Source organism: Schistocerca americana, chromosome 4, assembly GCF_021461395.2.
Source record: "Schistocerca americana isolate TAMUIC-IGC-003095 chromosome 4, iqSchAmer2.1, whole genome shotgun sequence".
In the NCBI taxonomy this organism is placed as follows: domain Eukaryota; kingdom Metazoa; phylum Arthropoda; class Insecta; order Orthoptera; family Acrididae; genus Schistocerca; species Schistocerca americana.
The window spans coordinates 331,130,546-331,152,969 of record NC_060122.1 but is presented as its reverse complement, the minus strand read 5'-3'; the positions used below and the strand labels follow the sequence as shown (position 1 = coordinate 331,152,969).

The 22,424-nt window shown below is 43.0% G+C and overlaps 1 protein-coding gene across 1 annotated transcript in view; it reads left to right on the top strand.

The window, feature by feature from the left end:
* Positions 1 to 22,424, top strand: part of LOC124613049 (voltage-dependent calcium channel subunit alpha-2/delta-3) — a 622,965-nt gene that overhangs the window by 196,731 nt on the left and 403,810 nt on the right. Inside the window, exon 3 of the mRNA XM_047141624.1 lies at positions 6,415 to 6,637. Coding sequence (XP_046997580.1) covers positions 6,415 to 6,637 — 223 coding nt within the window. The remainder of the gene's footprint in view (positions 1 to 6,414; positions 6,638 to 22,424) is intronic.

Sequence of the window (22,424 nt, the reverse complement as noted above, 5' to 3'; positions counted from 1 at the left end):
CTAATTGCACCATATACGCATGTAACGACATTAGATTGGTTGTTTCAAAGTTTTTGTTTAAAATAAAATCTCGTAAAGGCGAAATTCCGCATTTCTTCTGATTAAAAATAGTTTTTAATGTAATATTACGAATAGCTAGCCTTCAATGTAAACGATACAATTTTGTTAATTCAGTAATAAACGTGTATCACAAACTAAATAATAGAAACTGAAAACTAAGTTAGCTATACCCTCCCTCCAAAGCCCCATAAATACATCTTGTGTGTAATACGTACTGGGACATTTCAGTTACGTTACACTACTGGGAAACACTGTTCATTATCACCAATATTTACTGAAATACGGTACATAGAATGGCAAATCTACACAGTGTCCTGTTTAGGCCTATACTTTACTCCAGTTAATGTAGTGTTAGCTTTTAATTTGGTACATGATGAAGACAAAGTGAGTTACTCAACACTTCGATTATCGACGATACGTACGTATTATACTGAAACGTGAACTTGAAAACTAAGAATTTAATTCTTTGAATTAACATACCTTTTGCAAATGTTTTGGGTGTGTAGGGAAAACTGATGGTACAGCATTTTCTCGGAGCCTTACTGTTGAAAGGGAAGTTCGGTCTATGTCCTCTTCTCGGAAATGCTAAGAACATATAGTGCCAATTCTTCCTCCTCACGGCATTCTCCCACAGAGCTTTCCGACTTTCATTTTTAGGAAATCGAAAATCGTACAGGAGAAAACCACGCTATAGTACAAGTACCGATGTAGCACACGTTCATTCACAATGAAGTTGTAAAATCACACTTAACGGGACAACTTACACATGAAATGTTATTCCCTTCGCTTTCGCATCACAATCAGAACGATTCGTACATCCGAACACCACACAAGTCACCATAATAGCGCAAAATCCTTCCAAAAGCGAGCGACAAGCCTGTGCACACAAGCTTACAGCAGCAATGTTTTGGTCGGATTGAGTGGCTACCGCCGGCTTCACATAGCTTAACAGCTGTGACGTCACGGCGTTTCCCTCTATTCTTACCTCCATGCTTACGACGCTTGGAGCTGTGAATGGCATGTGTTCAGCACTCTTAAGGGCGGCCACCTGGCGGCCATACAACCCGACGCCTCTTCTTGACCGTGGTTCGCCTCGGTGCAGCTTCTAGACGTTATGTGAGTTATATCATTCTTATGAGGCTACAACACGGGTGTTACCCCACACACCCATATCTGTTGAAGATTATCGGTTCTGGACATTGCGATAAGGACTCAACATCAGTAGCGGATCTAAACCACGTCACATTGCAATGTTGCAAGTACACTGCTGCACAATCAGTTTTGAAATTGGTTGTGAGAGTTTATCCCCTCCCCACAAACGATCTGGTTTTACTCCACCGTTTTGAGAAATATAACTTGTTCACAGACTATCTGAAAGCCACCAGCATCCAAATTTAATTTATGAGTTGCTGAGGTCTTCATTTTCACAATGCATCAGCCCGGTTCGTAATCGAGTGCGTAATTTTGTGTTTTAATTTGCGCGCAGATCTCTGTTCGCACAGTAAATTTTCATTCTTGCTTTCTTGTGCATTTTAACTCACTGTTCTACTGGCACTATTGTACATACTGTTGGTTGTATTGTGTTCATCATTTTGAGTTTTTCTTTTAAGTACGCCTGCCTGTATGCCACATTTCTCATGTTGTTGTATGATGTTATTCATAATTTTAAACTTCAGCTATTGTTGTACTTTTTGTATGACGTACGGCGTCAGCCCTTTCATGTGTTGTATGTTATTTTAAGAGCATCTGAGTGTCTTAATGTTGTTGTGTAGTGCTGTTTGTAATCCTGCTCCAGTGTCACTGTTATCACTGCCGCCAGATATCTAGTCTTTGTATGCTAACTTCGTAATTTTGTTTGGCTCTGAGCACTATGGGACTTAACATCTGTGGTCATCAGTCCCCTAGATCTTAGAATTACTTAAACCTAACTAACCTAAGGACATCACACACATCCATGCCCGAGGCAGGATTCGAACCTGCGACCGTAGCAATCGCGCGGTTCCCCACTGAGCGCCTAGAACCGCTAGACCACCGCGGCCGGCAATTTTGTTTTATTCTGCTTTTTGCAATGATGTTTCTTTGGCACTTTATAACCGTTGTTGGCTGTATGGTCCTTATAATCCAAAGCTAAAATAAAGAACTAAAAAGTAAGTAAAAATGGCGGTCACGTCAAACCAAAATGACACGACACGTTAGCGTATAACTTGAGGTTGTTCGCTACAAAATGACACATCTCACGATTCAATAAGTTATTCCAGAGTTGTAAAGTCCTTTTTGACTCACCCTGTATAATGCATTACAAAAAGTGTGTTATGTTATACCTTGGATATTTGATAATGACCGATTGAAAATCACGTGTATTTCTTAAATTATAATATCTCGATGGGTACACTCTTTGCTGTGGCAACATATGGTTACAATGGTTCTACAAGTACCCATTACGCTCAATCTCTGTATGTCAGCTGAATGAGTCAAAATACTTCACTTGTGTGTCATAATACGCCCTGCAGTACGGCATTCGTCTGCAGCATGATATATGAAATGTAAAAGTCGTACTGTTTTTTGCTTTGTAAGCACCTCTTTTTGATTATGTATGATGTTCAGTACTTAACAACTATGGATTGTGAATTTTTCGTCAGCAACATGTGTTGTTCCTGTCTGTGTATTTGGTATAGTCCCTGGATGATGGCTGGAAACCGAAATCGGTCGGTATAAATGTGTAAAATTCACTGCAGCCAAGTTAACATGCATTTGTTAAAAGAAGCTTTTTGTCTAGATGCGACAGACGACAGGATACTGTCGGCATGTGGTTGTTCTCAGCTCAGAGACCATAGTTCTATATCTAGGTACACTGAACAGCCAAAGAAACTGGTACACCTGCCTGATATCGTGTAGGGCCACCGCGAGCAGGCAGAAGTAACGCAGTACGACGTGGCATGGGCTCGACTAATGTCTGAAGTAGTACTGGAGGAAACTCACACCATGAATCCCGCGCGGCTGTCCATAAATCCGTAAGAGTACGAGGGGGTGGAGATCTCTTCTAAACAACACGTTGCAAGGCATCCCAGATATGCTCAATAATGTTGATGTCTCGTGGATTTGGTGGTCATCAGGAGTGTTTAAACTCAGAAGAGTGTTCCTGGAACCACTCTACAGCAATCCTGAACATGTAGGGTGTCGCATTGTCCTGCTGGAATTGCCCAACTCCGACGGAATGCACAATGTACATGGATGGATGCAGGTGATCAGATAGGATGCTTACGTACGTGTCACTTGTCAGAGTCGTATCTACAGGGTGTTACAAAAAGGTACGGCCAAACTTTCAGGAAGCATTCCTCACACACAATTAAAGAAAAGATGTTATGTGGACATGTGTCCGGAAACGCTTAATTTCCATGTTAGGGCTCATTTTAGTTTCGTCAGTATGTACTGTACTTCCTCGATTCACCGCCAGTTGGCCCAATTGAAGGAAGGTAATGTTGACTTCGGTGCTTGTGTTGACATGCGACTTATTGCTCTACAGTACTACCGAAGGTGTCCCGACAGGAAGACGTTCGAAGCAATTGATCGGCGTCTTAGGGAGCACGGAACATTCCAGCCTATGACTCGCGACTGGGGAAGACCTAGAACGACGAGGGCACCTACAATGGACGAGGCAATTCTTCGTGCAGTTGACGATAACCCTAATTTCAGCGTGAGAGAAGTTGCTGCTGTACAAGGTAACGTTGACCACGTCACTGTATGGAGAGTGCTACGGGAGAACCAGTTGTTTCCGTACCATGTACAGCGTGTGCAGGCACTATCAGCAGCTGATTCGCCTCCACGGGTACACTTCTGCGAATGGTTGATCCAACAATGTGTCAATCCTCATTTCAGTGCAAATGTTCTCTTTACGGATGAGGCTTCATTCCAACGTGATCAAATTGTAAATTTTCACAATCAACATGTGTGGGCTAACGAGAATCCGCACGCAATTGTGCAATCACATCATCAACACAGATTTTCTGTGAACGTTTGGGCAGGCATTGTTGGTGATGTCTTGATTGGGCCCCATGATCTTCCATCTACGCTCAATGGAGCACGTTATCATGATTTCATACGGGATACTCTACCTGTGCTGCTAGAACATGTGTCTTTACAAGTACGACACAACATGTGGATCATGCACGATGGAGCTCCTGCACATTTCAGTCGAAGTGTTCGTACGCTTCTCAACAACAGATTCGGTGAGCGATGGATTGGTAGAGGCGGACCAATTCCATGGCCTCCACGCTCTCCTGACCTCAACCCCCTTGACTTCCATTTATGGGGGCATTTGAAAGCTCTTGTCTACGAAACCCCGGTACTAAATGTGGACACTCTTCGTGCTCGTATTGTGGACGGCTGTGATACAATACGCCATTCTCCAGAGCTGCATCAGCTCATCAGGGATTCCATGCGACGGAGGGTGGATGCATGTATCCTCGCTAACGGAGGACATTTTGAACATTTCCTGTAACAAAGTGTTTGAAGTCACGCTGGTACGTTCTGTTGCTGTGTGTTTCCATCCCATGATTAATGTGATTTGAAGAGAAGTAATAAAATGAGCTCTAACATGGAAAGTAAGCATTTCCGGACACATGTCTACATAACATATTTTCTTTCTTTGTGTGTGAGGAATGTTTCCTGAAAGTTTGGCCGTACCTCTTTGTAACACCCTATACTGTATACGTTTCAGGAGTCCCATATCACTCCAACTGCACACGCCCCACACCGTTACAGATACTCCACCATCTTGAACAGTCCCCTTCTGGCATGCAGGATCCGTGGATTCATGGGGTTGTCTCCATACCCATACACGTCCATCCGCTCGATACAATTTGATACGAGACTCGTCCGACCAGGCAACATGCTTACATTCATCAACTGTCCAATGTCGGTGTTGAAGGGGCCCAGGCGAGGCGTGAAGCTTTGTGTCGTACAGTCATCAAGGGTACACCAGTGGGCCTTCGACTTCGGAAGTCCATACCGATCATGTTTCGTTGAATGGTTTGCAGGCAGACACATGTTGATGGCCCAGCATTGAAATCTGCAGCAATTTGCGGAAGGGTTGCACTTGTGTCACGTTGAACGATTGTCTTGAGTCGTCTTTGGTCGCTATCTTGCGGGACCATTTTCCGGCCTCAGCGATTTCAGAGATTTTATGTTTTACCACATTCCGGATATTCGCGGTACATTCGTGAAATGGTCATACGGGACAATCCCCACTTCATCGCTGCCTCGGAGATGTTGTGTCCCATCGCTCGTGCCCCGACCATAATACCACGTTCAAACTCACTTAAATCTTGATAACCTGCCATTGTAGCATCAGTAACTGATCAAACAACTGCGACAGACGCTTGTTGTGTCGACCGCAGCGCCATATTGTGCCTGCTTTTTTTTTTCTTCTTTATTGAGTTTCGATTCCCCACGAAGGGGGCGGGCTGGCAGCAGTTTAGTATGCCGCTCTTGAGCCTACAGAATTTGTTTTAAAAAGAGGAAGATAATAAATAATAAAAACAGGCGATAAAATCGGAGACTGAAATGGCAACATGGCGGAAAAAAATCGTGGAACTTCAAACATAGAAACAAAGGGATGATGATGCTAATAAAATACATATGAAGCAGACAGGTAAAATAATAGACAGACAATTAAAAAACACGGCGACAGTCTGGTTTCTGTTCGCAAGAGACATAAAATTCACACCCAGGGACAGCATGATTTCTGTTCGTAACACTTTGGAAACACGAACAACACTGAACATTCACTTGAACACTGCACTAAAAAGTTGGCAAATATGACATGCCGCAGCCGAGGGCAATTGGGGGGGGGGGGGGGGGGGAACCTGGGCAGATGATGGGAAAATAAAAGGGGGGGCGGAAGGATAGGGAAAACGTAAGGGGGGAGAGGGGGAAAGGAGCCGATGGAGGACGAGGACCTACAAGAGGGGGGGGGGGGGGTGCTGGGCAGACGCGGCAGAGAGTGGGTAAGGCAGAGGAGGGGAATACAAAGGGACTCGGGGGGGGGGGAGGGAGGTAGGGAGAGGGTAGGCTGGGAGAAGAACAGGATGGAAGGGGGGGGGGGAAGAGGGAGCCCAGAGAAAGGACGGAGGAAAGGAGGGGGGTGAGGACCAGAGTTGATAGGAGGGATAAATGGAGGGAGAGAGGGCATCATCGGGAGGGGTGTGCCTGTTTACGTATGTCTGTATTTGAGTACGCATGCCTATACCAGTTTGTTTGGCGCTTCGGTGTAGTATAGAGTACACTATGCTCGCTCCGTAGTCGTTGCTGCTGCCTGTGTCTCACGGCGGTCCTCCTCGTGTTGTTTGTGCGCAGAGGATCATGGACTCGGCGGAGCAGGCGGCGCTGTCACACCGGCCGGAGCGGTCGTCGGGTGCGCGCTACTACAACTCGCGCCGCCTCAACGAGTACGGGCCGGACGGCCGGCTGCGGCCCGGCTACCAGGAGATGGCGCTCACGCCCAACCGCCACTTCGACCAGCTCGCCGTCAACACCAGCCTCAGCGCCGTGCTCATGCCGCCCGACGTGCACGACTCAGGTGGGTCCCGCCCGCTGCCTTCTCCAACACATCGGGTGATGATCGTGCACAGGCTGGGAGCTAACCTCCACCAGTGTCAGTTCGATGTTAAATCCGAACACGACTGCGCGATCATACACCGAGGTGACAGAAGCCGTGAGAGAGCGGTGTGCAAAAACAAGATTGCAGTAGTATCGCATACGCAAGGTACGGGGTGTTCAAAACGTCTCTCCGCAGTGTCGTATGATTGTTAGCCGCGCGTGCCGTATGCCGCAGTGAATATACCGAAATAAAACTAAGTGAAATATAAGTTATTAATTTATTAAATATTCATTTTTACTTACAAATTTTCACATTAAATGTTGAAAGTGTCCCCCCTGTTGTTGACTACACAATTCAATTCGTCCAATCATGTTTCCAAATACAAGATGTAACATTTCTTCTGTAATAGAAGCAGTGGAAATGGATATTGCAGTTTTCAATTCATCGATGGATTTTGGACGGTTTTTATAGACAGTTGCTTCCGCTTCACCCCAGAAGAGAAAGTCAGGTGATGTTAGGTCAGGCAATCGTGGGGCCAAAGTCCCTGTGAAATTATGCGATCACCAAAAACATCAGCGAGCAGCAACATTGAAACGCGAGCTGTTGAAAATAACCGTTCAGTATTTCACTTAACATAAGTTCTCCTATGAATAGGTACAGAATATCACTGCAGTATCGTTGTGCGTTTATTGTTTCGTTGAAAAATATGGGACCCACAATCCGACGTCTAGAAGTTGCAATTCAAACTCCTATTTTCACAGAATGAAGTAGTTTCTCGTGAATGCACAATGGATTTGCAGTACTCCACATCGAAAATTTTGCAAGTTCATGTGGTTCTAGGCGCTTCAGTCTGGAACCGCGCGACCGCTACGATCGCAGGTTCGAATCCTGCCTCGGGCATGGATGTCTGTGATGTCCTTAGGTTAGTTAGGTTTAAGTAATTCTAAGTTCTAGGGGACTGATGACCTCTCTTTTTTTTTTGCTAGGTCACGTACCCGGATTAAAGAAACCACGCCTCATCAGTGAAAAACGTTTTATTAATAATATCCCTCCCATTTTGTTGAACGAAATTTTTCAACCATTGACAATAATGCAGTCTCTTGCCATGATCAGTATGTTTCAGTTCTTGCACGAATGTTACTTTGTATGGGAAAAGTTTTAATTTTTTACTTACAGCTGTATGGGCCGTTCCGACACTAACATCGATTTCTTGGGCTAGATTTGTTACTGACTTGTTCGGACTCATTGACATTTTATCGGAAATATCGAGTAGTTTATCCTCAGACAAAACGCTAGGACGACCACTTCTCGGTGCATCTGTCATTGAACCCATACTTCGATTTGTTAATCAAATCTCGCACAGTATCGCGATGTGGGAGTGTTGTCTCCGGGAAAACTGAATTAAATGTTTGACGAACTGAAACTGTGTATTTACCACCAGCTTTGAACACTTGTCCGACTAAAAACACATGTCCTTCAATGTTTAGCATTTTAACAGTGCCAAAACGAAACAAACGAAGGAAGGAACTAAACTTGAACGTTCACGTCAACACGTAACGACACACACCAACGATACTACTGACGCTGGCTAAGATAAACGAAACAGTGGAACGTTGGGAGAGTCCACTTGAAGGGAAGTAATCCAGGCAGGCGAACAATCATACGGCACGCGCGGCTAACAATCATACGGCACTGCGGAGAGACTTTTTGAACACCCCGTATAAAGGAGCATTGCATTGGCGGAGCTGTCACTTGTACTGCCGTGTTCCGCGTGAAAATGTATTCGACGTGATGTCGCACCAAGGGAATTCAAAGACTCTGAACTCGTAATGGTCATTGGGGCTAGACACATGGGACATCTCATTTCGGAAATCATTATGAAATTCAATTTTCTGAGCTCCACAGTATCAAGATTGTGCTGAGAATACCAAATTTCCGTCATTACCTCTCACCACAGACAACGCAGTGGACGACGACCTTCACTTAACGACCGAGACCAGCGGCGTTTGAGTAAGGTTGTCAGTGCTAACGACAAGCAACAATTATTGAAATAACCACAGGAATCAATGTGGGTCGTACGACAAACGTAGGACAACGCGGCACAGTTTGGCGTAAATGGGCTATGGGAGGACACAACGAATGCGAATGCCTTTGCTAACATCACCACATCGCCTGTAGCGCCTCTCCTGGGCTCGTGACCGTATCGGTTGGACCCTAGACGACTGGAAAGCCGCGTCTGGTCAGATGAGTCCCGATTTCAGTTGGTAAGAGATGATGATATGGTTCGAGTGTGGCGCAGGCCCCTCGCAGCCATGGATCCAGATTGTCAACAACGCATTGTACAAGCTGGTGGTGGCTCCTTAGTCGTTTAGGATGTGTTTATATACGAGGGTCACTCCAGAAGAAATGCACACTATTTTTTTAAAATCCATCTTTTATTCTACATATCTGAAAATTTTACAGTGTGTAGAGACATCCTTTGGGAACAATATTTTCATTTCTCCACATAATTTCCATCCCTCTCAACTGCTTTACGCCATCTTGGAACCAGCGCCTGTATACCCGCACGGTAAAATTCTGGACCAACCTGTTGGAGCCACTGTTTGGCAGCGTGCACAAGGGAGTCATCATCTTCAAACCTTGTTCCACGAAGAGAGTCTTTCAGTTTCCCACAGAGATGATAGTCACACGGACTGTAAGGCGAGTGTTTCAGTGTTGTCCATCCGAGTTTTATGATCGCTTCCATGGTTTTTTGGCTGACATGTGGCCGTGCATTGTCGTGTAACAGCAAAACATCCTGCTTTTGCCGATGTGGTCGAACACGACTCAGTCGAGCTTGAAGTTTCTTGAGTGTCGTCACATATGCATTAGAATTTATGGTGGTTCCACTTGGCATGATATCCACAAGCAAGAGTCCTTCGGAATCGAAAAACACCGTAACCATAACTTTTCCAGCAGAAAGTGTAGTTTTGATTTTTTTTTTCTTGGGTGAACTTGCATTATGCCTCTTCGTCTCTGGTGAAAAATGATGGAGCCATGTTTCATCACCTGTCACAATTCTTCCAAGAAATTCATCTCCACCATTCTCATACTGTTGCAAAAGTTCGCTGCATACCGTTTTCCTTGTTTCTTTGTGAGCTACTGTCAACATCCTGGGAACCCACATGGCACAAACCTTTTTTTAACACCAACACTTTCAGTATTCTTCAAACACTTCCCCTATCCCAATGTCTTCAAGATGTGATGCGTCTGTCAGCAGTCACCAATTCGTTAACTCTCTGCACATTGTCTGGAGTGTGTGCAGTATGAGGCCTGCCACTCCGACGACAATCCTCACTATTGCCGTGCCCGCTTTCATTACGTAACCTGCTTGCCCACCGACTAACTGTACTGCGATCGGCAGCAGCATCTCCATAAACCTTTTTCCACCTCTTGTGGATGTTTCCCACTGTCTCGTTTTCACAACACAGGAATTCTACGACAGCACCTTGCTTTTCTGACGAACGTCAATTGTAGCAGCCATCTTGAAGACATGCTGTGACGGCGCAACTCACGGGAACAGGTTGAACTAAGTTCGAAAACAAGCGGGAAGGAAGTATCTACACACTGTAAGACTTTCACACGTGCAGAATGAAAACTGTATTTTTACGAAAATAGTGTGCACTACAGTAGTACAAGTTTATATGCCAACTAGCTCTGCAGATGACGAAGAAATTGAAGAAATGTATGATGAAATAAAAGAAATTATTCAGATTGTGAAGGGAGACGAAAATTTAATAGTAATGGGTGACTGGAATTCGAGTGTAGGAAAAGGGAGAGAAGCAAACATAGTAGGTGAATATGGATTGGGGGACAGAAATGAAAGAGGAAGCCGCCTGGTCGAATTTTGCACAGAGCACAACATAATCATAACTAACACTTGGTTTAAGAATCATGAAAGAAGGTTGTATACATGGAAGAACCCTGGAGATACTAAAAGGTATCAGATAGATTATATAATGGTAAGACAGAGATTTAGGAACTAGGTTTTAAATTGTAAGACATTTCCAGGGGCAGATGTGGACTCTGACCACAATCTATTGGTTATGACCTGTAGATTAAAACTGAAGAAACTGCAAAAAGGTGGGAATTTAACGAGATGGGACCTGGATAAACTAAAAGAACCAGAGGTTGTACAGAGATTCAGGGAGAGCATAAGGGAGCAATTGACAGGAATGGGGGAAATAAATACAGTAGAAGAAGAATGGGTAGCTTTGAGGGATGAAGTAGTGAAGGCAGCAGAGGATCAAGTAGATAAAAAGACGAGGGCTAGTAGAAATCCTTGGGTAACAGAAGAAATATTGAATTTAATTGATGAAAGGAGAAAATATAAAAATGCAGTAAGTGAAACAGGCAAAAAGGAATACAAACGTCTCAAAAATGAGATCGACAGGAAGTGCAAAATGACTAAGCAGGGATGGCTAGAGGACAAATGTAAGGATGTAGAGGCCTATCTCACTAGGGGTAAGATAGATACCGCCTACAGGAAAATTAAAGGGACCTTTGGAGATAAGAGAACGACTTGCATGAATATCAAGAGCTCAGATGGAAACCCAGTTCTAAGCAAAGAAGGGAAAGCAGAAAGGTGGAAGGAGTATATAGAGGGTCTATACAAGGGCGATGTACTTGAGGACAATATTATGGAAATGGAAGAGAATGTAGATGAAGATGAAATGGGAGATATGATACTGCGTGAAGAGTTTGACAGAGCACTGAAAGACCTGAGTCGAAACAAGGCCCCCGGAGTAGACAATATTCCATTGGAACTACTGACGGCCGTGGGAGAGCCAGTCCTGACAAAACTCTACCATCTGGTGAGCAAGATGTATGAAACAGGCGAAATACCCTCAGACTTCAAGAAGAATATAATAATTCCAATCCCAAAGAAAGCAGGTGTTGACAGATGTGAAAATTACCGAACTATCAGCTTAATAAGTCACAGCTGCAAAATACTAACACGAATTCTTTACAGACGAATGGAAAAACTGGTAGAGGCCAACCTCGGGGAAGATCAGTTTGGATTCCGTAGAAACACTGGAACACGTAAGGCAATACTGACCTTACGACTTATCTTAGAAGAAAGATTAAGGAAAGGCAAACCTACGTTTCTAGCATTTGTAGACTTAGAGAAAGCTTTTGACAATGTTGACTGGAATACTCTCTTTCAAATTCTAAAGATGGCAGGGGTAAAATACATGGAGCGAAAGGCTATTTACAATTTGTACAGAAACCAGATGGCAGTTATAAGAGTCGAGGGACATGAAAGGGAAGCAGTGGTTGGGAAGGGAGTAAGACAGGGTTGTAGCCTCTCCCCGATGTTGTTCAATGTGTATATTGAGCAAGCAGTAAAGGAAACAAAAGAAAAATTCGGAGTAGGTATTAAAATTCATGGAGAAGAAATAAAAACTTTGAGGTTCGCCGATGACATTGTAATTCTGTCAGAGACAGCAAAGGACTTGGAAGAGCAGTTGAATGGAATGGACAGTGTCTTGAAAGGAGGATATAAGATGAACATCAACAAAAGCAAAACAAGGATAATGGAATGTAGTCTAATTAAGTCGGGTGATGCTGAGGGAATTAGATTAGGAAATGAGACACTTAAAGTAGTAAAGGAGTTTTGCTATTTGGGGAGCAAAATAACTGATGATGGTCGAAGTAGAGAGGATATAAAATGTAGGCTGGCAATGGCAAGGAAAGCGTCTCTGAAGAAGAGAAATTTGTTAACATCCAGTATAGATTTAAGTGTCAGGAAGTCATTTCTGAAAGTATTCGTATGGAGTGTAGCCATGTATGGAAGTGAAACATGGACGATAAATAGTTTGGACAAGAGGAGAATAGAAGCTTTCGAAATGTGGTGCTACAGAAGAATGCTGAAGATTAGATGGGTAGATCACATAACTAATGAGGAAGTATTGAATAGGATTGGGGAGAAGAGAAGTTTGTGGCACAACTTGACCAGAAGAAGGGATCGGTTGGTAGGACATGTTCTGAGGCATCAAGGGATCACCAATTTAGTATTGGAGGGCAGCATGGAGGGTAAAAATCGTAGAGGGAGACCAAGAGATGAATACACTAAGCAGATTCAGAAGGATGTAGGTTGCAGTAGGTACTGGGAGATGAAAAAGCTTGCACAGGATAGAGTAGCATGGAGAGCTGCATCAAACCAGTCTCAGGACTGAAGACCACAACAACAACAACAGTGTGCATTTCTTTTGGAGTGACCCTCGTAGAATGGACTTGGTCCTAGGCTACTTGGAGACCATGTACAGCCATTCATGGACTTCATGTCCCCATACAACGATGGAATTTTAATGGATGACAATGCGCCATTCACCGGGCCACACTGTTCGCGATTCATTTGAAAAATATCCTGGACAATTCGAGCGAATGATTTGGCCACCCACTTCGCCCGACATGAATTCCATCGTACATTTATGAGACATGATAGTAAGGTCTGTTTGAGCACAAAATCCGTCACCGGCAACACTTTTGCAGTTATGGACGGTTATAGAGGTAGCATTGCTCAGTATTTCTGCAACGACTTGTTGAGCCCACGCCACATTGAGCTGCTGCACTACAATGGGCAGAAGGAGGTCCGGGTACGATCTTACGAGGTGTTGGCTGGCTCTGAGCACTATGGGACTTAACTGCTGAGGTCATCAGTCCCCTAGAACTTAGAACTACTTAAACCTAGCTAACCTAAGGACATCACACACATCCATGCCCGAGGCAGGATTCGAACCTGCGACCGTAGGGGTCGCGCGGTTCCAGACTGTAGCGCCTAGAACCGCTCGGCCACCCCGGCCGGGTTACCAGGTTTCCCATGACTTCAGTCACCTCAGTATAATGACATCAATTAACACAATGTTCCTTCTTAATATTTTATATTTGCATGTTGTTATCATTCCCGATTTTTACGTTATGTTTACGTTTTCTGGTATCGAAAGATTATACACCAATCTTAATTTTCATTCTTCATTTGTGCCTATCTGTCCACATATGTTCTTCACTACTTTTTCCTCTAATTAATGCGTGAATTCCTTGTGTTAAGCCGGCTGTTGCGGCCGAGCGGTACTAGGCGCTTCAGCCGAGAACCGCGGTGCTGCTACGGTCGCAGGTTCGAATCCTGCCTCGGGCATGTATGTGTGTGATGTCCTTAGGTTAGTTAGGTTTAAGTAGTTCTAAGTTCTAGGGGACTGATGACCTCTGATGTTAAGTTCCATACTGCTCAGAGCCATTTTTGAACATTTTGTTAATGTGGCCAGTGCTCTCCCTCTTTTTTTTTCTTTCCTAGTGGTTCCCATGCGATGATCGGCCACAGCAATTTCTCCTCTGAGATCCTTTCGTATGTCCATACCATACGAGTTGTCTTTCGTTCACATAATCTTTTGTGACATGAATTTTCCTTCCTTGTGACTTCATTTCTAAACCTTTTCTGCACTAATATGTCTACAAAAGTCTTCAATAGACCATCTTAGTTGCCATCAATATTTCTATTTATTGGAATTCCGTTTTCTTTACTTCTGATCCATGTGTCATAACGCTTCTAATAATTGTTTTGAAGATTTTTTTCCTTTACTTTACAATCTGTTGATTCCATAAAATACCATGTAATGTTCCAATACTGAACTTTCCAGAATTTATTGTTGAATTAATCTCCGCATCTTGTTTACTATCTTGTGTCATTTTTACTGCTAGATATTTATACCCTTCTGCACGTGTAATCGTTTCCATCCTTTCTTCTCGTGTCCAAAACTTGGTTTGTTCCTTCTGTTACCACATATGAAGCATCATGAAAAAGTTCCCCTTCCACGACCGTACAGTCCAGAATCGGTACGCCAGTTAGTCAAAATCGCCGTGAGCGTTGAGGCAATCATCACACAACGCACCAGGCTGTGTGTGGAAGTCCATCACTGCCTGCTGCACATCCACGTCGCAAAGAAACCGTTGCTCTTTCAACACCTTTTTTAAGGGCTCGAATGCGTGTTAACCGCATGGGAAGAGATCAAGACACATGACAGGCGCCCGAGTGTCTCTAACTTGATTTGGCATGACTTGCGTGTTACATTTTCAACATGGGGGGCGTGCGTTATGATGAAGTAGCAGCAATTCATGTCGCAGTTTTCCCGGACTTTTCACCTTAATTGTTCTCCGTAATTTCTCCCCATGCCCATTATTCATTTTCCAATGGATGTCTATCGATGATAGTCCTTCGTCAGCCAATAAAAGCAAAACAGAATGTTGGTCCTGTTCGGAATCATTTGGTAATAACGTAGGCATAGTTGACGTTTCTATATTTACCGCATATGCATCGGAAGACACGAATGTCAAACTAATCCCTTGCCTAAATGTCGGTGCTTATACAACCGTTGCGGAGTCGCCCTATATTGCTTACGCGCTGCAGAAACGCCCTCAAACGTGTCACGAGGGACACATAGGAATCCTAACTGGTGAGGGATGATTGTGGGGTGGAGGTTCGTTTTAAAATTACTTTTGTACGTGTTTCTTGAATAACTAGGAAACCGTGGCCTCCAGCGAAAATGTATCCCACTACTAGGGACAGCTGAATCACCCTGTACATACGAAGTCGTAATTTATGTATGTACACCTCCAGGAACTATGGTGCTGTTTACATATATACTGCCAGTAAATATTTTTTTAGATCTACAATGATTTTTAATAATTATGTATTTGCTGACAAGATAACCAACTAACAGGGAATGCCTAAAGAGGGACATAACTCACCTAGAACTATAAGCGACAGTCATATAAGACAGAGGGAAAAAATTAATTAAATTGTTTATTATTTCACAAGCAATTCTCATAACTGTCAATAAATTTATTCCACTGCGAGACAAGGGGGTCAGTGCCCTCGTGGAAAAACGTTTGCGGTTGCCTACCAAACCATGATTGTACCCAGGCGTGCACCTCTTCTTCGGAAGCAAAACGACGGTCACGAATGTATTTCTTCAGGCCTCCAAAAATGTTGGAGAGAGATCGGAACTGTATGGAGAATGTGTAAGGGCTTCCCAGCGAAACATAAGTAGCGTACTCGATACAACCTTGTAGCTCTGTAGAAACTCATTCGTGGCCGTCAATTTGCTTCGTACGTATTGGTGCAAGCCTAGGAACATTCATGGTTAAGTAGGCAACCGCAAACATTTTTCCATGATGGTACAATCCGTCTTGTCTTCAAAAATAGTTAAAATGGCTCTAAGCACTATGGGACTTAACATCTGAGGTCATCAGTCCCCTAGACTTAGAACTACTTAAACCTAACTAGCCAAAGGACATCACACACATCCATGTCCGAGGCAGGATTCGAACCTGCGACCATAGCAGCAGCGCAGTTACGGACTGAAGCGCCTAGAAACGCTCGGCCACAGCGGCCGGCCCGTCTTGTCTCACAGTGGGATAAATTTATTAACAGTTATGGCGATTACTTTTGAAATAATAAACAGTTTACTTACTTCTTTTCCATCTGTCTCTTTTTTTCATTTGCCTACACCTTATACGATTGCGGAACCTAAACAGTGCATAGCTTTACATAGAAAAAATTGATACATGCATCCTGGTGGTTAATATGGTCACGATAACACGCTAATTGTTTTGTGAGGTTATAGTGACCAATCGTTAAAGCGAGTATAGATTATCAATATATTTACTCTGTCAAAAAAAACAAAGGAAATTCAAAAAATAAGTTACATGTCGAAACTTTCTGTCAGATTAAAACTGTGTGCCAGTCCGGTACCCGAAACTGGGTTCTTTTAATTTCGCGGACTAGTGCTTCACCGACTGAGCTATCCACACCCAACTCACGACCCGTAAGGGAGATACGTGGCGACGTACTGGCTGAAGTATAGTTGTGAGTGCGGGTCGTGAGTCACGTTTGGATACCTCAGGTCGTATACCGAGGTTCTGCCGGCACGGTAGGTCAGCGTCTTTCGTCAGATAACTGGCAAACATTTATAATAAAAAGTAAATAAAATTAAAAAGAAACTGAGTGATGGTCTCATCGAGAGAATCTGAAATATGCCATGCGAAATTCGCATAGAGACAGTGACGAAAAACGGCGAAGATACACATCGGAAGAATGACGACAAAAAGACGGTGGAGGACTTATCTGCTAAAAGCAAAGGTCCCACACTGGAGTCTCAATCTGGTAAACAGTTTTAATCTGTCAGAGAGTATCAGATCAGCGCACAATCCGGTCCAGAGTTAAAATTCATTCTGAAAGATTACGCGTTATCATGGCAGGCCAAATAACTTTTAATGAAAGACACAATACACTTCAAAGTAACAAAGATGCAGAACACGATTTTTCAACATAGTTACCAAGTCTCTGTAAACAAGGGTCGGAACGTTCTAGCAACCGTTCAATTCCTCGCCGCTAGACATTGGCTCCTTCGTCACAGACCTGTGAATGTCTTCATCGTTGCAAAAAATTTTTCCCACATATGTCTTTTTCTGTTTGCTGAAAAGTGGAAATCAAATGCTGCAAGATCTGAACTTCCTGATCAACATCAGCCACGTCTATACAGCCTTGATCAAATTGTTGGCACCATTCCGCTGCGACTGGACACGGCCCTGTATTTAGTTCATACACCGCCAGAATTTCGCCGTGAGTCTATTTGCAATTTCAATGTTTTGTTCACAACAACCGCACACTATTCCGCGTACTTGAACTTCATGGAACTTCTCCAGCTATTCCTAAGTTACAAGTGCTCTACACTTTATGACAGGGCCGGCCAAACGCTGCACAGTGTGCAGACGTGCGGAAGTGCTGCACATGTGCGCACGTGTGCGACAGCGACATCTGTTATTAGACATGTGTCCTAAATGAACGGCGGCGGCTCCTCTTCCCTGTTTATGTGGTACAAGGAAGAGCGCAACATACCCAGTCTCGTTTACCCCCTGGTGACCGTAACCTTGACAGTGCTGAGAAATGGCAGGTACTGTGAAAAAGCAACGGACGGCAGATCTATGTTCTCGGTCGTTTCGATCAAGCATCAGTGATGAAAATCCCCCGCAATTGCTTGCGTTTGTCAATGAGCCGTGCTTTTGTGCCCGATATTAACTATATCATTTCGCATGACGAGTGATAAACGTGTTTGGATTTATTCCTTTCATAATTAAAAATTAGTGTTTACTAACTGTGCATTATTGCCTCATTCTGCTCCATGTTACATTATCATCAGGAAAATTGGTCATTAAACCGATTGTTGTATACTTAAATTTAGGTTTTTTTTTAAAATGTGTGAAGGGCTAAGCTCAGCTGAAGTCGATAAAACATAACATTCATCTAATTGTCGTTTATTACGCAGATTTCAGACGGAACTGATGAAAGATATAGCAATAATGGTACAGGTGATCATCGAGAGGTCTGCGGTTGTCATTCTGTTCATAGGTCAGCGAGACAGAAATTATGTGGGTGTAACTGAGGGCACCGAGAATTAGTTATAGGAAACCTTGCATTGGTTTAATGTTATTTGAAATCATGACTAAGGTTCGTTGGAAGTCGCTAAGTGCTCTCTTTCTTAAATACTAGATCAAAAACATTACGCGTATTTACGTGCCGTCAGTCAAGCTGCCTTAATAAAAACCCACGGTTGTTAACTGTATTACTTGTCCTATTGGGTTAAACTGTTAACATAAAAGTAGACGTCTCAATGAGTAAACTGTGACAGTATTTTAAATGTTTAATACGCGAAATACCTTCCCATGGTTGGTTTGCAAGCTGTGGAAAAAGCACTAGAATGCGCCGGTACAGAGTATCTCAGCAAGTGGATAAAGCGACATCCGTGCGTAGAAACATGCACTACATGAACACTGACGGCTGCGGCGTGCACGCTGTGGCCCGGAAGTTGCACATGTGCAGAGGCACCGCATGCGTGCGGAATTTCTGGCCGGCCCTGCTTTATGATGACATTTGTAGGTATACAGATGGCACAGCAATAGGGGCATGTATATCTGGTACCACAACCGACATGTAAACAACCCACTTGGAAAACAAACTGTTTAATAGCCAAGAACACTGCGTAAAAGAAACTGAATTTTCTAGGAGATAATGTCACACTCCTGGTAGCAAAAGGCGATGCCAAAACCATAGCAGGCATCGTAAATTTGTTCAGTAGTCTACAACAGAAAATTACATTTACAATGTAACATGAACAAGACAAAACTATCTATTACCTAGACCTAAATATCATGAGACACAACAACACATGTACATTCATAATTTATAGGAAAAATACAATAGTCAACAACACAACACCTGCAACTTCATGTCACCCAAACCGTCACAAACAGGCAGCATATAGTTCAGCCATGGGAGAGCCAACCATGACAAAACTCTACCATCTAGTGAGCAAGATGTATGAGACAGGCGAAACACCCTCAGACTTCAAGAAGAATATAATAATTCCAATCCCACAGAAAGCAAGTGTTGACAGGTGTGAAAATTACCGAACTATCAGTTTAATAAGTCACGGCAGCAAAATACTAACACGAATTCTTCACCAAAGAATGGAAAAACTGGAAGAAGCCGACCTTGTGGAAGATCAGTTTGGATTCCGTAGATATGTTGGAATACGTAAGGCAATACTGACCCTACGATGTATCTTAGAAGATAGATTAAGGAAAGGAAAACCTACGTTTGTAGCTTTTGTAGACTTACAGAAAGCTTTTGACAATGTTGACTGGAATACTCTCTTTCAAATTCTGAAGGTGGGAGGGGTAAAATACAGGGAGCGAAAGGCTATTTACAATTTGTACAGAAACCAGATAGCATTTATAAGAATCGAGGGGCAGGGAAGCAATGGTTGGGAAGGGGGTGAGACAGGGTTGTAGCCTATCCCCGATGTTATTCAGTCTACATATTGAGCAAGCAGTAAAGGCAACAAAAGAAAAATTTGGAGTAGGAATTAAAATCCATGGAGAAGAAATAAAAACTACGAGTTTTGTCGATGACATTGTTCTGCCAGAGACAGCGAAGGACATAGAAGAGAAGTTGAACGGAACGGACAGTGTCTTGAAAGGAAATATAAGATGAACATCATCAAAAGCAAGACGAGCATAATGGAATGTAGTCGAATTAAATCGGGTGATGCTGAGGTAATTAGTTTACGAAATGAGTCGTTTGACGTTTGTTAACATCGAATATAGATTTAAGTGTCAGGAAGTCTTCTCTGAAAGTATTTGTATGGAGTGTAGCCATGTATGGAAGTGAAACATGAACGATAAATAGACAAGCTTTCGAAATGTGGTGCTACAGTAGTATGCTGGAGATTAGATGGGTAGATAACGTAACTCATGAGGAGGTACTGAATAGAAGTGCGGAGAAGAGGAATTTGTGGCACAACTCGACTATAAGAAGGGATCTGTTGTTAGGACATGTTCTAAGGCATCAAGGGATCACCAATTTAGTATTGGAGGGCAGCGTGGAGGGTAAAAATCGTAGAGGGAGACCAAGAGTGAATACACTAAGTAGATTCAGAAGGATGTAGGTTGCAGTTGGTACGTCGAGATGAAGAAGCTTGCACAGGATATAGTAGCATGGAGAGCTGCATCAAACCAGTCTCTGGACTGAAGACCACAATAACAACAACAACAACAAAGTTCAGTGCTGCTTAGGGCAATTAAAATACCTTTGAATCAAGAAAACACGCAATCGGAAATAAAAATAGTGAAACACATTGCAGTTTCCGGTGGCTACAGTGCTTCCATGGTTGATGCATATCTAGGCAAAATGAAGAAACACTCTGATACAAATCACACCACAAAAGATGAAAATAAAACCAAATGTATATCTAGCATTCCATAAATTGGCAAAGATTGTAAATATCTTCAAAACCAACAGAGTAGAAACTGGATTCTCTACATCTACTAAAACATAAATTGCAATCATGACACATATTCAGAGTCAGGAATATACAAAATAACATGACTGGAACCTATGACAAACAGGCCGAGTTTTCAACATCATGTAAACAGAGCACATTGAGGCCTGAACACACACACACACGACACAACATCAGTAATAGCCCCATGTACAAACAATACAAGACACTCATTCTGATAACAGAGCAAAATGTCAAAATACTCCACAGGTTAAACAAAGGTTGTAAGGTACGTCTGTTGGAAGACCTGGAGTTCCATTCATCCTCCAAAAACATGAAGATAAAATATTGACGGCTGAAAGGAAGGAAAAACTACAGCCGTTATTTTTCCCGAGGATATGCATCTCAACTTTATGGTTAAACATCTGCATCTGCGTCTACATGATTACTCTGCAATTCACAATTAAGTGCCTGGCAAATGGTTCATCGAACAACCTTCAAGCTATTTCTCTGTCATTCCAATCTCGAACGGCACTCGGGAAACACATCTTTCTGTGCGAGATCTGATTTCTCGTATTTTATCATGATGATTATTACTCCCTATGTAGGCGGATGCCAACAGAATATTTTCGCAATCGGAGGTAATAGTTGGTCATTAAAATTTCACGAGAAGATTCTGCCGCAACAAAGAACGCATTTGTTTTGATGATTGTTACCCCAGTCCACGTATAATATCCCTGGCACACACTCCCCATTTCGCGATAATACAAAACGGGTTGCCCTTCTTTGAATTTTTTCGATGTCCTCCGTCAGTCCTGTCTGATGCGGATTCCACATTGCACAACAGTATTCCAGAAGAGGGCGGACAAGTGAGTTTTCTGCCAGTAAACCGCACTCCTCCATTCTGATCTCCGGGTGGAAACTAGTCGGGAAGCTGTCATCACCAGAAAAACAAAACCGGCAATTTATGGATCGAAGCGTGGAATTTAGATACCTTAACCGGGTAGGTAGGTTAGAAAATACAGTGAGTATTATTGACGTGCAGTGGCACGATGAACAGGACTTCTGGTCGTGTGAATACAGGTTACAAATAAAAAATCAAATAGAAGTAGTGCAGCAGTAGGTCTAATAACGAATAGGAATCCCGAAAGCTACTAGGGGCAGCATAGCGAACGCATTATCGAAGCCAAGACAGACACAAAGACAACATCGAACAAAGTAATAAAAGTTTATACGCCAACTATGTCAGCAAATAATAAAGAGACTGAAAGAATGTGTGGTGAGATAAAAGAATGCTTTCGGGTAATTAAGAAGAGAAAAATTAAACTGTGATGGGCAACTGAAATTCGATAGTAGGAGAGGAAGAGTAGGAAAAATAGTAGGAGAATATAGACTAGAAGAAGGAATGGAAGAAGAAGCCGCATGGTAGAATTTTGCACAGAGCATAATTTAATCATCGCTAACACTTGGCTTAAGAATGTTGAAAGAAGCTTGTATACTTGGTAGAGACTTTGAGACACCGGAAGGTTTCAGATTGATTATATAATGATAAATCAGAGATTCCGGAAGCAGATTTTAAACTGTGAGACATTTCCAGAGGCAGGTGTGTCCCATCATAATTTATTGGTCTTAAACTATAGATTAAAACTGAAGAATTTGAAAAAGGGTAGGAAATAAAAGAGATGGGACCTGGATAAGCTGAAAGAACCAGTGGTTGTTGAGACTTTCAAAAGGAGCACGAATGAGGAGCATGAGGCAACGAATGACTGATAGAGGGGAAAGGAATACAGTATAAGACGAATGGGTAGTTTCGAGAGATGCAAAAGTAAGGCAGCAGAGTATCAAATAGGTAAAAAGACAAGGGCAGGTAGAAATTCTTGAATAACACG